The sequence below is a fragment of the Oncorhynchus clarkii genome, chromosome 22 (assembly GCF_045791955.1).
Source record: "Oncorhynchus clarkii lewisi isolate Uvic-CL-2024 chromosome 22, UVic_Ocla_1.0, whole genome shotgun sequence".
Classification (NCBI taxonomy): domain Eukaryota; kingdom Metazoa; phylum Chordata; class Actinopteri; order Salmoniformes; family Salmonidae; genus Oncorhynchus; species Oncorhynchus clarkii.
The window spans coordinates 35691903-35704531 of record NC_092168.1 but is presented as its reverse complement, the minus strand read 5'-3'; the positions used below and the strand labels follow the sequence as shown (position 1 = coordinate 35704531).

General features: G+C 41.6%; 1 protein-coding gene across 1 annotated transcript in view; it reads left to right on the top strand.

Annotated features, from left to right (window-relative positions):
* Positions 1–12629, top strand: part of LOC139380827 (low-density lipoprotein receptor-related protein 1B-like) — a 485305-nt gene that overhangs the window by 232884 nt on the left and 239792 nt on the right. Inside the window, exons 7-9 of the mRNA XM_071123916.1 lie at positions 4726–4948; positions 6649–6838; positions 7534–7677. Coding sequence (XP_070980017.1) covers positions 4726–4948; positions 6649–6838; positions 7534–7677 — 557 coding nt within the window. The remainder of the gene's footprint in view (positions 1–4725; positions 4949–6648; positions 6839–7533; positions 7678–12629) is intronic.

Here is a 12629-nt window from a genome sequence, read left to right as displayed (position 1 = left end):
CTGGCATTTCACTTGTTTAATTGCCTTGTGGATGGAATAACTACACTGTTTATATTCAGCCATATTTCCAGACCTCTTTCCATGGTTATATGCGGTGGACGCGCTTTCAGTTTTGCACGAATGCTGCCATCCACCCATGGTTTCTGGTTAGGGTAGGTCTCCAAGTTAGGATTGAGGGGGTGAGGAATTGGATGATTGGATAGAAACATTTCTGATTTGGAGATGTGGAGAGTAGTCGCACTGTTATCTTTTCAATTGAATTATGTCACTGAAATCACAAAATTAATGCAGATTCAGCTTCTCTTTTCAGTTCCTATATCTGCACCATCTTTCATGGTTATTTAATCTAATGGACACAAAAATACAAAAGCAACAATACCTTGAGATATTATGTGTATAATGTGCTGGTAGTCATTGTCTGTTTGATGGAGGTCATGGTACAACCCAAATGTCACCTCATTATGTTTTCAATAATTTTTTAAAGAAAGTAGTATTTAACAGAGAGAATGTATCACATTCACTGTATTTTTATGGAAGAAAGGATTTGTGGAGATGTGCAGTTTGTCTCTTTTGAGGAACAACTGCACAAAGAGGAGCCCTGGACATTTTCCCCAACTGTTCTATGGACTAGACAAATGTGTCCTTGTGCAGCTATAGTTATAGATATATTATATGTATTGGAAGTGTAGTGGTATAAAAAGGGCCAATGAAAGGCATGCCAATGTCATTTATTGTAGGATGTATGAACCTAAAACGTTTTGAAAGACGTTCTAAAAAAACTACTGTAAAAGGTAACTAGATATATTTACAAAGGAGAAGAAAAATAGACTTCAGATAGGATGTTTAAAGACCATCATCCACTAGATTTTGGAGCATTGCTTCGGGGACTTGCTTCCATTCAGCGACAAGAGCATTAGTGAGGTCGGGCACTGATGTTGGGCGATTAGGCCTGGCTCGCAGTCAGCTTTCCAATTCATCCCAAAGGTGTTCGATGGGGTTAAGTTCGAGGCTCTGTGCAGGCCAGTCAAGCTCTTCCACACCGATCTCAACAAACCATTTCTGTATGGACCTTGGTTTGTGCACAGTGGCATTGTCGTGCTGAAACAGGAAAGGGCCTTCCCCAAACTGTTGCCACAAAGTTGGAAGCACAGAATCGTCTAGAATGTCACTGTATGCTGTAGCGTTAAGATTTCCCTTCACTGTAACTAAGGAGCCTAGCCAGAACCTTGAAAAGCATCCCCAGACCATTATTCCTCCACCAGATTTTTACAGTTGGCACCATGGATTGGCGCAGGTAGCGTTCTCCTGGCATCCGCCAAAACCCAGATTTGTCCGTCGGACTGCCAGATGGTGAAGCGTGATTCATCACTCCAGAGGATGTGTTTTCACTGCTCCAGAATCCAATGGCGACGAGCTTCACACCACTCCAGTTGACGCTTGGCATTGTGCATGGTGATAATGTGCTTGACGACGGCTCCTCGGCCATGGAAACCCATTTCATTAAGCTCCAGACGAACAGTTCTTGTGCTGATGTTGATTCCAGAGGCAGTTTGGAACTCGATAGTGAGTGTTGCGTTCTGTGAGTTTGTGTGGCCTACCACTTTGCGGCTGAGCTGTTGTTGCTCCTAGACATTTCCACTTCACAATAACAGCACAGTTGACCGGGGCAGCTCTAGCAGGGCAGATTTGTTGGAAAGTTGGCTTCCTATGATGGTGCCACATTAAAAGTCACTGAGCTCTTCAGTAAGGCCATTCTACTGCCAATGTTTGTCTATGGAGATTTCATGTCTGTGTGCTCTATTTTATACTCATGTCAGCAATGGGTGTGGCTGAAATAGCTGAATCCACTTATTTGAAGGGGGGTCCATATACTTTTGCATATATAGTGTATGTCAAGATGCTAAATTATTCTCAGAATTGTGGTAAGAGTGTGCGCAAAAATATGTCAAAATCGTTCCTTTTTTAAGCAATTTATACAAGTAAATCTGATATGCACCCTAGAGGTCAAGGGTCAAAGGTTCTGTCCAAAAATGTATCTGGTGGATAGCTGTCAATCTAAGCTTTCTAGTGGTATATAATTAAAGAGTATATGTGTGCAATAACTTATTATATACTGACATTGTTTGTCATAGGGTAAAATCCCTATGGGAAAAATGAATGGGATGGAGGGATGAAAGAAAGATTGATAACACAGAGAAAGCTACCATTGCTGCACTGAGATCACACATTCTCCAACTCTGAGCACATAGTCCTTCAAGAAAATCCCTATGAGACATTGTCGGCCCAAATTTGGGGTCTGTCTCATGGACTGTCATGACCGTGGCAATGATTATTTTTATACTGTTTATTATTTCATCTGTACTCCATCAGCAACAATCATTATCCCGGAAAGCCATCATTGCTTTGCCACGTGGAGGCTCATCTGTTTGAGGAAGTTGATTCTCCCTGACAGAAGCTATTTTTCAGTCTAGCATGTATATCTGGGTTTAAACATCACCACTATCTCTCCCTTGACTTAACTTGTATAGATTAAGTGGGCTCTCTGGCTCCAGCGCCCCTCAGCTCTCTAACTGTCTTTCTCTCTCGTGATGGTCTGATGCTGCTCTGGTCTGGTTCTCTGTCTCAGAGAGCCAACATGACACCATTAGCAAGGCATGTTACAATCTTAACCATTAGGAAGGCATGTTATAACCATTAACCCTATTTCGCAACAAAGCATCCTTTACTCATGCTTTTATTTTTATTTTTTTTTTATTTTACCTTTATTTAACCAGGCAAGTCAGTTAAGAACAAATTCTTATTTTCAATGACGGCCTGGGAACAGTGGGTTAACTGCCTGTTCAGGGGCAGTTGACAAATATATCCGTGTAAAACTGACTATGCTACCCATCCTCGACTTTGGCGATGTCATTTACAAAATAGCCTCCAACACTCAACTCAACAAACTGGATGCAGTCTTTCACAGTGCCATCCATTTTGTCACCAAAGCCCCATATACTACCCACCACTGCGACCTGTATGCTCTCGTTGGCTGGCCCTCGCTTCATACTCGTCGCCAAACACACTGGCTCCAGTTCATCTACAAGTCTTTGCTAGGTAAAGCCCCGTCTTATCTCAGCTCACTGGTCACCATAGCAGCACCCACACGCTCCAGCAGGTATATTTCACTGGTCACCCCCAAAGCCAATTCCTCCTCATGCTGACTTTCCTTCCAGTTCTCTGCTGCCAATGATTGGAACGAACTACAAAAAATACTGAAGCTGGAGACTAATCTCCCTCACTTACTTCAAGCACCAGCTGTCAGAGCAGCTCACAGATCATGGCACCTGTACATAGCCCATCTGTAAATAGCCCATCCAACTACCTCATCCCCGTACTGTATTTATTTATTTATTTTGCTCCTTTGCACCCCAGTATCTCTACTTGCACATTCATCTTCTGCACATCTATCACTCCAGTGTTTAATTGCTATATTGTAATTACCTCGCCACTATGGCCTATTTTATTTCCTTCCTTATCTTACCGCATTTGCACACACTGTATTTATACTTTTTTTTCTTCTGTGTTATTGACTGTATGTTTGTTTATTCCATGTGTAACTCTGTGTTGTCGTATGTGTCAAACTGCTTTTCCTTATCTTGGCCAGTTCGCAGTTGTAAATGAGAACTTGCTCTCAACTAGCCTACCTGGTTAAATAAAGTTTAAATAAAAAATTAAAAAATTAAAAAATTAGCAAGACATGTTACAATCTTAACCATTAACAAGGCATGTTACAACCCTAACCATTAACAAGGCATGTTACAACCCTAACCATTAACAAGGCATGTTACAACCCTAACCATTAACAATGCATGTTACAACCCTAACCATTAACAAGGCATGTTACAACCCTAATCATTAGAAAGGCATGTTACAACCCTAACCATTAACAAGGCATGATAGAAACCTAACCATTATCAAGGTAGCTCTTCCTGCATTCATATCAATGTAAAGGAGAAGAAACTTATGTTGTATCTCTCTTTACGTATCTTTTATTCACCAGATTTGTTAATACATTTGGGCTTCCTTCTATTCGTTAATTGACAATGTATATTTAATGGTCAGTTTAAAGCAATGGCATTTCCATGTAGGTACTGTAGAAAAGGTGATTCCTGGAAAGAGCTGGCTATAGACTGCTAGCTTAACAGTGGGTACTCGTGGGGGGTAATTTTAGACAGCCATACAAAACAACAAAACCATACTGGCCCTGACACACCATTTTCTTCTCTGTACATGTATAGGTAAAATCAGGAAATTAATAGTTCAATTTATAAGACTTACAATGATAAGGTTCAGTGGGGTTGCTTGCTTTTCATACCATGCCTACAATTAAACCATTAGCAATGGGTTTCGTCAGGACTCTTCTTGTATCTGTTTTGAGTACCGTGTACCTTTTTCTTATTGCCAACTCCTTCCATTTGTAAACCTGTAGGTTCTATACAGTCACTCCAGTTCATTTAGAACTGTCCTTGGTAGTTGGCTCTAACTTAGGTGCAGTAATTGTGTTCAAAAAGTGCTGTGGATATTTCTGAATCATTACCAATGTAGGCATGAATAACTACATGCCAACATGATCACATACACCTACTATGTATTCACTCACTGTGCTCTAAGTCACTATGAATACAAGTGTTTACTCAGTGGCATATTTCTACAAGTTTATTTATACACATTATCTTCTCGTAGGATGCTGTTCTTCACTGACTACGGAGACGTAGCCAAGGTGGAGCGCTGTAACATGGACGGCACCAACCGAACCAGGCTGGTGGATTACAAGACAGTGCAACCCACAGCCGTGGCCCTGGACCTGGCCAAGAAGCTGGTGTACTGGGCAGACGCCTACTTGGATTACATTGAAGTGGTGGATTACAACGGAAAAAACAGGCATGCAGTCATCCAGGGCAGTCAAGTGAGTGTCTAGCCTCATTGTGTTGTCGTCATGAGGCTAAGCTGAGCTCTGCTTCTGATGATTGTCTTCTTGGGTTTACAGTTTACACGCCACGCAGGGAAATGAGTCTGAGGACATTTATATGAATTTTGAGAGGGAACAATCTGAGCTGTGTTTGTCCAGTGTGTGGGTCAGTTGTTAAGAGCGTGGCGCTAGCAATGCCACAGTTGTGGGTTAAATGTTTGCAAGGGTCACATACACATACTAAGACATTACAAGAATGATAAAATCTTCCTCCTTGCAGACTGTTAACTACAGCTTTCCAAAACTATACTTGCGACGGCAGGTCAGAGGGCAGTTCAGGGGGCATTTCAGGTGAAGTAATAAATGCCTTTCTTCTACCTACAAAATTAATTCTACCTTGCCCAAGTCACTGTAGAGCTTTAACATCCCAAATGTCACCCTCTTTCCTATATAGTGTACTACTTTTGATGAGAGCCTCTGGTCAACATTAGTACACTATTTAGGGAATGGGGTGCCAGGGTTGCACCTAAGGTTTGATATCTCCTGAATATGGATTTCACTGCATGGTGATAAATAAGTGTGGATGAGCTTGAGAAGCTGTGATAAGGTCACTTACAAATGGCCCAAATGGTTAGTCCTTCTCCCTGTACTACACTTTGGAGATGGACAATTAGGGGATGATATTATTCAAATGATGCCCCTTGAAAGCAACCTACTGTAATGCGAGGGAGACTTATATTGTAGGCTACGATGGAGATGGAAGGAAAGAAGGAGGCCAGGGCGTATGAAATACACCTCATTGTGTGTGCAGGTGTTCTTAGCATAATGATGCCTCTTTCTGTTCATAAATGAGTGACCTCAGTAGACCTCTGAGATGTTGCTCTGCATATCGTCTCCATGACAAATGAAAGACAGATTTGACTTTTTCTACTGGCAGACGATGTAGTGTTGCGTCGTAATCCATTTTTTAAATTCCACTTACATTTCAGCTCCAACACCACAGGGTTAATTTAACACAATACTACAAATTCAATACAATATGCAGGTTCAGTCATAGGTCTATAGTAATTGTGAATGCTATATGATAACCTGTGTAGAAATCACACAGCCTTGGACAAAATATTTGAAGCAAACTGTTTCAACATCATATTAAAATAAACCATATGCAGGTCAACCCTGGGCGTATAGTGGTTGTGAACAGAATATGAAAAACCTCTGTAGTTTATAGATCACACAGCCTTGAAATAAACTGGAAATAAACTGGCTGATATTAATATTCAAGCAAACTGTGTGTTTCTGAAGAACATGATGGTTCACTGGTTTCCTGGTTATGTTTTTTCTCCTGCCACATGTTTTGCCGCCCCAGGGTTGAGGTGAGGCCCAGTGGGTTAAGGCATACTTTCTGTGTACAATGATCACCCAACCCTGTCCTGTGTGTGTGTGTGTCTGGGGGGGGGGGGGGGGGGGGGGGGGGGGGGGGGTCGTGTGTGCATGCACATGGAAGGTGTTGCTGGGTAAATGTAGCGTGTAGGGCATTATGCCCACTCCATGGCCCTGTGATGGTTGGGGAATACACACACATCTCCTGTCTTAGATCCTGGATCTCCCACAGTTGTGTTATAGATTAAAAGCTTTGTTATTTTTGCAGGGGTGGGGGGTTCTGTTGCATGTCAATGCATTGTTCTGCTCTGTTTTAGGTGTCCTACATCCATGGATTAGCTGTCTTTGAGAACTACCTGTATGCCACTCGTTCTGACCCCTCCAATGGGAATATCATGGAAATCTTCAAGATTCATCGGTTTAACACCACAGAACCCAGGACACTTACCAGCCTAGGGAGTTCCAGAGGACCAATACGGGTTTACCACAGTCTCACTCAGCCAAAAGGTAAAGGATATTTGGTCTCCAGTTGTAACATGTGCATGTATGCACAGTACTTGTAACGCACAAACTCATGGAGATGTCTGCATCACTCTGACTTGATCCAGTCAGGGTACTGCAATGCATGCTGGTGTCAAATGTATCTGTAGCCTACATTTGAAAAACGTGTGTCACGTTCGTCGAAATGATGTGACCAAGGTGCAGCGTGAAAAGAGTTCCACATATTTTTTATCAACTGAAACTCACCGAAAACAAAACAAAACAACAAACAACCAAACGAAACGTGACGCTACTAGTGTGCACACAGGCACCTAACTGTAGACAAGATCCCACACCAGAAAGTGGGAAACAGGGCTGCCTAAATATGATCCCCAATCAGAGACTACTATAAACAGCTGTCTCTAATTGGGAACCATATCAGGCCAACATAGAAATACAAAAACCCCTAGACCTACTACAACCCTCGACATCCACCACCCTAGACATACAAAACCCTAGACATACAACACTGAAGTACCCACCCCAGTCACACACTGACCTAACCAAAATCAATAGAAAACAGAGATATCTAAGGTCGGGGCGTGACAACGTGGTGTGAATATGAGAGGATTCTCCATCATTTGATAAAGTACAGTCAAATTATTGTGTTAGAGCTGTGTTTAATGAGTCTAATAGACTTTTCTACTCCTCCTGTCCTCTAGTTAGGAGTCACGCGTGTGAGACGGACCCGTATGGAAAGCAAGGGGGATGCTCCCACATCTGTCTGCTGAGCGGTAGCTACAAGTCCAGGACCTGTCGATGTCGGACAGGCTTCAGTCTGGAGAGTGATGGACAGTCCTGCAAAAGTCAGTGTCACCTCTCTCTCTCCTTCCTTATGTCGTAAAAATATAATCTGTCTGTGTCACATCTATCCCTCCTTTCCTTATTTCATAAAAATGTAATCTGTCATCTGTCAGTGTCATGTCTCCCTCCTTTCCTTGTGTCATAAACATGTCATCTGTCAGTGTCACGTCTCCCTCCTTTCCTTATGTCATAAACATGTAATCTGTCAGTGTCACATCTATCCCTCCCTTCCTTATGTCATAAACATGTAATCTGTCATCTGTCAGTGTCATGTCTCCCTCCTTTCCTTATGTCATAAACATGTAATCTGTCAGTGTCAAGTCTCCCTCCTTTCCTTGTGTCATAAACATGTAATCTGTCATCTGTCAGTGTCATGTCTCCCTCCTTTCCTTGTGTCATAAACATGTCATCTGTCATCTGTCAGTGTCACATCTATCCCTCCTTTCCTTATGTCATAAACATTTAATCTGTCTTCTGTCAGAGTCATGTCTCCCTCCTTTCCTTGTGTCATAAACGTGTAATCTGTCATCTGTCAGTGTCATGTCTCCCTCCTTTCCTTGTGTCATAAACATGTAATCTGTCAGTGTCAAGTCTCCCTCCTTTCCTTGTGTCATAAACATGTAATCTGTCAGTGTCAAGTCTCCCTCCTTTCCTTGTGTCATAAACATGTAATCTGTCATCTGTCAGTGTCATGTCTCCCTCCTTTCCTTGTGTCATAAACATGTAATCTGTCATCTGTCAGTGTCATGTCTCCCTCCTTTCCTTATGTCATAAACATGTAATCTGTCAGTGTCACCTCTATCCCTCCTTTCCTTGTGTCATAAACATGTAATCTGTCATCTGTCAGTGTCATGTCTCCCTCCTTTCCTTATGTCATAAACATGTCATCTGTCATCTGTCAGTGTCATGTCTCCCTCCTTTCCTTATGTCATAAAAATGTAATCTGTCAGTGTCACCTCTATCCATCCTTTCCTTGTGTCATAAACATGTAATCTGTCATCTGTCAGTGTCATGTCTCCCTCCTTTCCTTATGTCATAAACATGTAATCTGTCAGTGTCACGTCTATCCCTCCTTTCCTTGTGTCATAAACATGTAATCTGTCAGTGTCATGTCTCCCTCCTTTCCTTATGTCGTAAAAATATAATCTGTCTGTGTCACATCTATCCCTCCTTTCCTTATTTCATGAAAAATGTAATCTGTCATCTGTCAGTGTCATGTCTCCCTCCTTTCCTTATGTCATAAACATGTAATCTGTCAGTGTCACGTCTATCCCTCCTTTCCTTGTGTCATAAACATGTAATCTGTCAGTGTCATGTCTCCCTCCTTTCCTTGTGTCGTAAAAATATCATCTGTCTGTGTCACATCTATCCCTCCTTTCCTTATTTCATAAACATGTAATCTGTCAGTGTCACGTCTCCCTCCTTTCCTTATGTCATAAACATGTAATCTGTCATCTGTCAGTGTCAAGTCTCCCTCATTTCCTTTTGTCATAAACATGTCATCTCTCAGTGTCACCTCTATCCCTCCTTTCCTTATGTCATAAACATGTAATCAATGTAGAAAATTAATAATGTAGATCAAAGGGTTCCCTAAAACTACAAAAGTGGGTCGTGGAAGAACGGTAGAGATGTCGCCAAAATGTAAAACAAATACATAATAATGATAATAATGATAATATATTTTATTAGGAACAAAAAATGAAGACTACAGATTAATGTATGGGACAATATACAAACGTTTTTGAGAAAGATAATTTGAAAGACAACATTTTACAGAGTAAATGTACTTTTTGGTTTCTTTTCATTTTGATAAGATATGAAAATGCAATGAATTGAAGGTTATTTGTTGATGTAAAAATCTAACTTTACCAATTTTAAAGTTGTGTCATTAGATTTGGGGTGGGATAACAAGACATTCTCATGAAAGAAATTGGGTCAAATACAGATGTAGGATCTTAAATTGATCACACTGTTGCAGGAGAACTTGCCTGTAATGCGGGACATTTAAAACATGTGCTAGTATTTTAGGTTTGACTTCTGAAGTTTGTCATTTCAAATGTGATTTTTCAGACTTGATTTTCCCTTAGGAAAAACAAATCAACTTCTACAAAAATGTCCATGAATTATAATCCAAATAATAATGTACATTTCTGTTGCTGCAGGATTATTTTCCTGCTGTAGCAAATTCCCTCAAATTAAGATCCTGTTTATTGAGTTGTGTGTCATGGATATTGTATAGGTCAACTCTCACTTGGTGCTAGTGAGGATGTCACTAACACACTGTTATATTAACAGTATCCCACTTATTGTGTTGCCTCACTTTGTCCAGCTAATAGCCCAGCCACCTATCAAGCAACATTGTGGACTAAACGTTCAAATCCCGTTACCTGACTGGGGGGGGGGGGGGGGTCGTGCGTGTGCATGCACATGGAAGGTGTCGGCCAGGTAAATGTAGCGTGTAGGGCATTATGCCCACTCTATGACCCTGTGATGGCTGGGGAATACACACACATCTCCTGTCTTAGATCCTGGATCTCCCACAGTTGTGTTATAGAATAAAAGCTTTGTTATTTTTGCAGGGGTGGGGGGTTCTGTTGCATGTCAATGCATTGTTCTGCTCTGTTTTGGGTGTCCTACATCCACATCCTGTTATTGCAGGATTATTTTGCTGCGACGATACAGGTCAAATTAAGATCTTACATCTGTATATATTGCCCAGCCTCAGATAGTCAGACAGTGATGAAGACGAATGCTGGTTGAGACTGGTCCATTAGAAGATTATGTCCCACTATTGACCTGTCAGGAGCTGCAATTCATTATGGCCTTAATGGAGTTTTAAGTTTGTTTGCATTTGTTAGCTTGCCTGATCAATCCACGGACATTGTGTAGTTGACAAAAAAAGCAGAAGATCAAATTGAAGACACAATCAGAGGTCCACCTCATTTCGATCGGGTGTACGAGTGCCTTGCCGTATTCCCCCTCCGAGACACATTTGATTTATACCTCCTTGCTAGATGTTCTGATGACACCAGCTCTCTCTTCCCTTAGCCTAATGAGATTCAGTGCTAAATGGTAGTGCTTCTTTATGTCGCATCGCAGCCAGTCACGGTGGGGTTTGAGATCTGGGTCTTAATTGTCTCCTGGGGTTGCCTGGCTCTCCCTCACAGGATGATAAATTGAAGTGATGCCTGTGTGGTCTGTCTCACCCAAGCCAGTATGGTCTCCTGGGTAAAGGGGGTAGAGAAGCTGGGGGTAGAGTGAGGAGAGGTCTGGTTCTGTCTTTGTAGCCCTGGAGGATCCCTGGGGTCCCACCCAGAACCCCCCAGAGTGACTGGTGCTTTGCCGCAGTGGAGCTGCCTCAGCTTTCTATGCAGGCTCTCTGTCTGCCTTTCAAAGGAGATACTGTGAAAGTCTGTTCATTAGAAGTTAATAGTCATAGTACCTTTGCTTTATTAGTCTCTCTCACCTGACTTTCATATTGTTAAAGCAGAAGGCCAAAATAGCTAGCGAGTATACTGCTCTCTCAGTGTTCTTCAGCCATTTCCCCTCGCAGACTTGTTACAGGTTTCAGATTATCTAGCCATTTTGAGGTTGGTTAGCACATTAGCACATTAGCACTGATTGGAGTCACCTCGTTAGACAGTGTGTGTTTCACTTGCGCAGGACCAGCGCATCAGTTGGAGAGGCGATGTTGAGAGAGCCACACCTCACATCAGACAACCACATTAGTTTGAAAGAAGCCTGAGTTTTGGTGTTTGGCTCCATTTTCTTTTTACACCCTATCCTAAATTGGTGGGGGTTATTCTTTTAGTTTGTCTTTCCGGAGACACGTTAGTGGGCATCCATGTTGTGTGTCTTTTAGAACCCCTTTTGAGACCCTTTGTTTTGGTTGTCTAAGGGAACGACAACATTTTGAGTTTGTCTTATGGGAAAGTAACAGACTGAAATGCCAGTTTGGAACAAATGTGACAGAAGGGAAGTAAAACATTCATTGGCACTGATCATTGCTCCCATTAAGGAGAATAGAGGTGGGTGGAGACAATCACAAAGACAGGTGAAACAGATCAGTGCGTGACAATTAGGGCCTATACATTTTATTGTAATCTGTTTAAGTGCTGTTATTCTCAGAATTCTGAAGAGGTGATTATCAGATTGGAGGACCCGTGCATGAGGGGTTCTTCACAGCAGTATAAGTTCTGGATTTAGAGAAAGTGAGCATTCAAACGTATCATCCAATACTTTGTATACTTCGGTCCAGAAATGATTGAGGACTGGGCTGGAATATAGCACGTGGGTGTGGTTAACCCTACTCTCCCCACGTTACCCAGCAACTTGATGTGATGTCACAGTTGTCCTTTGATTGTATTATAGGAGTTACGAAAAATCTTGAGTGCATTTTCAGAGTATTCCCTCAAGAGTAGAAAGTTGGTTGTCTTGGACGTGTTTCTAGATACAGTGCCTTGCGAAAGTATTCGGCCCCCTTGAACTTTGCGACCTTTTGCCACATTTCAGGCTTCAAACATAAAGATATAAAACTGTATATTTTTTGTGAAGAATCAACAACAAGTGGGACACAATCATGAAGTGGAACGACATTTATTGGATATTTCAAACTTTTTTAACAAATCAAAAACTGAAAAATTGGGCGTGCAAAATTATTACTACTACTACTATTTGCAGCTCGTCTACCCAATTGGTTACCGATATAATATTCTCATCTTTTGTGTCTTCTTTGGGGATTCTATATATGTGCCCCAGCACATTCTAGGCATTTACCTTGTTATAAGTCTTTGTTATATTTCTAATTAGAGGATGTACAGTACATAATTAAGCATTTCATTCGGTCCCACTGCTTTAGTAAGAAAGCATTTTTTTTAACCTTTATTTAACTAGGCAAGTCAGTTAAGAACAAATTCTTATTTTCAATGACGGCCTAGGAACAGTGGGTTAACTG